General features: G+C 37.1%; 1 protein-coding gene across 1 annotated transcript in view; it reads right to left on the reverse strand.

Moving 5' to 3' along the window:
* CENPC (centromere protein C) overlaps positions 1–5,129 on the reverse strand; it is a 94,961-nt gene that overhangs the window by 88,375 nt on the left and 1,457 nt on the right. Inside the window, exon 2 of the mRNA XM_010848899.1 lies at positions 892–938. Coding sequence (XP_010847201.1) covers positions 892–938 — 47 coding nt within the window. The remainder of the gene's footprint in view (positions 1–891; positions 939–5,129) is intronic.

Below are 5,129 nucleotides of genomic sequence, written 5' to 3' on the forward strand. Positions count from 1 at the left end.
TATGAAGCAGTATGTTATTGTCTACATTAACAATTATATTCCCTGATTGAATAGCCATATCTAAAGCTGTTTTAGACTACTGCTGTACCTAAAAAAGAACATAAAACTTTTTTGAACAAATTCAATCATTCTTGAAATGCTTCTTTAATACTCTATAGTCACAAGTCCTAACAGCTCCAAGTAACACAGTCTTCCTTATATTTCAAATGCACTTTTGATTCAATACCCTTAATCTTAAGAACTAATGAATATGCAGTTGTAAAAATAATATAAAAGAGATCCCTTGTTCACTTTATCCAGTTTAACATTTCACATAGTAATACAATATATTATCAAAACCACGATATAGATATGGACAAAATCACCAATTTTATTCAGATTTTTCCAGTTCTACATGTACTTATTTGCATGTTTATGTTTGTGTATGTACTTAGTTCTAAGCAATTTATCATATTTGAAGATTCAGTTATGACCACAATAGTCAAGGTACTGAACAGTTCCGTCACCACAAAGATCCTTCTATTGCCCTTTAGGATCACACCCACCTTTTCTTTTTCTTAGCCCCACAGAATAAACTGCATCTTTCTGTTAGTACCATTCAAAGTCTAGAGAGCTTTATCCATAGCTGTCATTTAGTCAGAACTGAAACTGCCTCTTCCTGATCCATCACTCATCAGGCGAATTTCTTTTATGACTGCCATTTAGCCAATGCACTGTTTGCACTAATATTTCTCTGTTAATATAAAATAACTAAGATGACTATACTTAACCAATGAGCATATAAATCTTTATTTTAGTCAGAGGTAATAGTTTTTCCTTTCTGCATTTAAAAATTCCACTTTCTAAAGATGGGAATAAAAATCATCTTAAAAGCTTAAGTATACAGACCACCTGGAAGGTCGGCAAAATCTTCTTCTATAGTCATTTTTGAGATGATCCTGAAAGAAAAGTAAATCGTCAGTTTGGTGAAAAGTTAAGTTCTTCATTTATTCATTCAGCAAGTATTTGCTGATTGCCTACTATAATACTGTAAAGAGGAATTCTTCTGGATCAAGTGATAAACAACTTGGCTCACATCCACTGTTTTCAAACCTTTTTTATATTATTTCCTTACCCTGGATTTTTTTCATCGTCTTCTTCCTCTTCCTACTCCTCCATCTCCCCCTACACCTCTTCCATCATCAAAATCATACTATCTGCGCTTCCAGTAACTCAAGTTAGTCCATCAACAGTATCTACTTATTTTCTTTCCTTGTAGATCAATCCCTCTAAATAATAGTAAAGAATAGACTGGCATAAAATGACAATGAAAAAGAGAATTCAGAGGACCATCTGCCGACAAATACATATAACAAATTTCTGAAAGATGGAAACAAATGAAACATGATAATTGATGAAACAGAATAAAAGCAGAAACAGTCTAAAGTAAGCTCAGAGGATACTGTCCTGGATGAGGAGTGAATGACCAACATAATGAAAATGCAAGAAGATTCATACCTAGGAAACCAAGAGGGAAATATCAGAAAAACTGAGGATTAAAAAGTGCTAGAATGTCTCCAAATGAGAAATTAGGTAACCCCAACAAAGAAGAGGGGTTTCTCACATGGTGCTAGTGGTAAAGAACCTGCCTGCCAATACAGGAGACATAAGAAATGCAGGTTCAATCCCAGAGTTGGAAAGATCCCCTAGAGAAGGGCATGGCAACCCACTCCAATATTCTTGCCTGGAAAATTCCATGGACAGAGAAGCCTGGCGGGCTACAGTCCATAAGGTCACAAAGGGTCAGACATGACTGAAATGACTTAGCAACAGAGAAGAAGCCCCTATCAATGGAAACGATTGGAAAAAATAAAACACATGGACATGTTGAAACTGGAAGTGGAAAACATATTTGTGATAATCTGGGTCCTATCTTTTAAGTATAAAATCTATAAAGTTAACTTTTCAAGTTGAAAATTGGGTAGTAATAAGATAAACAGTATGCTTTTAAAAATAAATAAATTATTATCAATATAAAATGTTCAGTAAGCTGTACTACTCCTTGGCCCAATGGGATATAAATAATCCCACTTCATGTGAACACTCTCTATACCCCACTCATGCTCTGACATTCTGACTTTCCTAATACTCTTACACACAACTCTAGGCCACTGTAGTTTCTACTCACAGGGACTGCTACCTTGCCTTTTGAATTGAATTATTCACAAAGATGAAGACATCTCTTAAGAGTTTAAGAAACCTGAGAGCAGAGACTTTGTCTTAAGCTAGCTTATATTCTTCCCAGAGCTTTGCCAGTGTTGTATACCACAAAAACATGTTATCTTTTTGACATGTTAAATAAATAAGACTAAAATTTATAAGATAAAAGTGTTTTTCTTTAAAGAAAATTAGTGTTTCACACAGCCTATTAATTTCAGGAAGTACCTAAGGAGCAAAAGATTAAATCTATTTTACAGATAGCAAACTAAGGAACAAAGACATCTAACGAGTCTGCATTTTATCACAAGATAGAAAATTAATGCAAGCACTTAGGTCTCTCATCAGCACTCAACATTCTGAAACACTTGAGCAAATCCTTGATAATTAATGTTAGTTAACTCCCTTCCAAGGTCTAATTTAAAGTCATTCTTCTAATTTAACACAATAAAATGAAAAAGTCATATTTTCACATTGAATGTATGAACATTAAATTAACACCTGTAAAGTACTCTGTTCCTCTTTTAAATAGAAAAAATTTAAGGCTAAGACAACACATTCCTTCAGCAAATATGAATCAAGCACCTACTAGAGGGCCAAATGCTATTTTGGCACAGTAGAAAACAAGACAGACAAAGTCTTTTAATTTTAAATTAAAAGTTAGAATACAAAAATCATTAATTTTCAAACACACTCAAAAACTCAATTTCAACTCATCGTCATTCAATTTCAGATTCTTTCATTCACTATGAGATTATGTTTCTCAAAGAAAATAATATACATCACAGCTGCTGCTGCTGCTAAGTCGCTTCAGTCGTGTCCGACTCTGTGTGACCCCATAGACGGCAGCCCACCAGGCTCCCCTGTCCCTGGGATTCTCCAGGCAAGAACACTGGAGTGGGTTTCCATTTCCTTCTCCAATGCATGAAAGTGAAAAGTGAAAGTGAAGCCGTTCAGTCGTGTCCGACTCTTCACGACCCCATGGACTGAAGCCTACCAGGCTCCTCCACCCATGGGATTTTCCAGGCAAGAGTACTGGAGTGGGGTGCCATTGCCTTCTCTGATACATTACAGCAGAGTTTCTCAAATCTAGCATTGACGACATTTTGGGCTGAATGACTCATGAGGGTCTATCCCGTGCATTGGTAGGATACTTGCAGTATCCCGGGCCTCCACCCACTGGATGCACTTATACCCACCATCCACACATTTTCAAGACAACAAGAAATTTTTCCAGGCAACACCGAACACCTCCTGCAGGGCAAAATTACACCCAGTCTGAAATCACTGAAGTACAGGAATGACTGAGGATAATCTCTCAACTCCTTTCTCCCTTTGTCTTTTATATGAGTTATGATGCAAAGTCAAATATTAGAACTAAAAGGGTCAAAACAATTCTGACTTTGGGGGGACTTTCCCAGTAGTCCAGTGATTATGACTTTGGGCTTCCAATGCAGAGGTCGGGTAGTGGATTCAATCCCTTGTCAAGGAACTAAGATCCCACATGCCACATGGCACAGCTAAGCGGTGGAAGTGGAGTGAACTGTGGGAATTTGCTCCCAGCCAAATCTCAACAAACTTTCATGATCAAGTGATTCCTGGACAAGAAACAAAAGTAGAAAATCGTCCCATTCCCCAGTGGACTTGAATAAAAACTGGTAATAAAATCAAGTGCAAACACAAAAGATGACACTGGAGAAGAACCAAACTGGATCTATAAGGCATCCTCCGATCAAAAGAATAAGACACAGCAAACTGAACCAGCAGCTGCTCTTTCAGTTTCAGTGTTGTCTCTCTCCTCCTTAATCTGAGAAGCCAAGTGCAGTCAATGGGGAGGACCATTACAAAGAGAAGTAAAGAGAACTTTGAAAGGAGACACAAGGGCAATGTTTACTGAAGACTGACAGGAAAAGCAGGCAGCAGGAAAAGCAGTCAATGTGAGAACTAAGACAAGCTTCAACCAGTCTAAGCTTTCCATATTCTGAAGGGCATCATCCTAAAACTAGGAGAAATTTGTAAGGTGAGATCACAGTGAGAAAAGAGGTTGTTTATTAATAATATCATTGATATTATTATTGATCATAGATTTTAAACACATGCCAACATCAATATAAATAAAACACTGATCATGGTTTTTAAAAAAGAGAGAAAGAATGAGAAGATAAGCCATAGACCAGGAGAAAATATTTGCAAAAGGCACACCTGATAAGGGCTGCTATCCAAAATATACAAAGAACACTTAAAATGCAATAAAAAGAGGGGACTCCCCTGGAGGTCCAGTGGTTAAGGCTCCAGTTTCCAATGCAGAAGGTGCGGGTTCAACCCCTGGTCAGGGAACTAAGATCCCACATGCCGCCCTGCACCACTAACAAATAACAATGAATAAAATATTTTTTATCTCAATTAAAAAACAAATGGTCCAAAGACCTAAACAGATACCTAAGAAGATATACAGATGGCAAGTAAGCTTGTGAAAAGATGCTCTACATCATACATCAATGGGAAATGCAAACTAAAGACAGATACCACTATATATCTGACTGTGTGTCCAAACTCTGGAAAAATGACAATGCCAATTGTGGAACAATGCGAACTCTCATTTTGGAAGGCAAAACGGTACGGCCACTTTTCCGGTGGTTTCTTACAAAAGTAAACATACTCTTACCAAATGACCCAGCAACAGTGCATTTTTCTTTAGTCAACAGTATTAAAGTGTTGGTATAGACAGTACTTTTTACCATGAACACATGCATTATTTACATTATATATAATTGTCGGCTGAAAAAAATGCACAACTTAAAATTTATAATTTTTATTTGGTAACCTTACTTAGGACCATAGCTCAGGAGAAAACTCTCAGACAGAACTACTCCAAAGAGATAAGGGAGGACCTAGGCTATACAGGAGTTTGGGCTGGGGGGCGGGGGGGGCGG

This window comes from Bison bison, unplaced genomic scaffold (assembly GCF_000754665.1).
Source record: "Bison bison bison isolate TAMUID 2011002044 unplaced genomic scaffold, Bison_UMD1.0 scf7180017864279, whole genome shotgun sequence".
In the NCBI taxonomy this organism is placed as follows: Eukaryota; Metazoa; Chordata; class Mammalia; order Artiodactyla; family Bovidae; genus Bison; species Bison bison.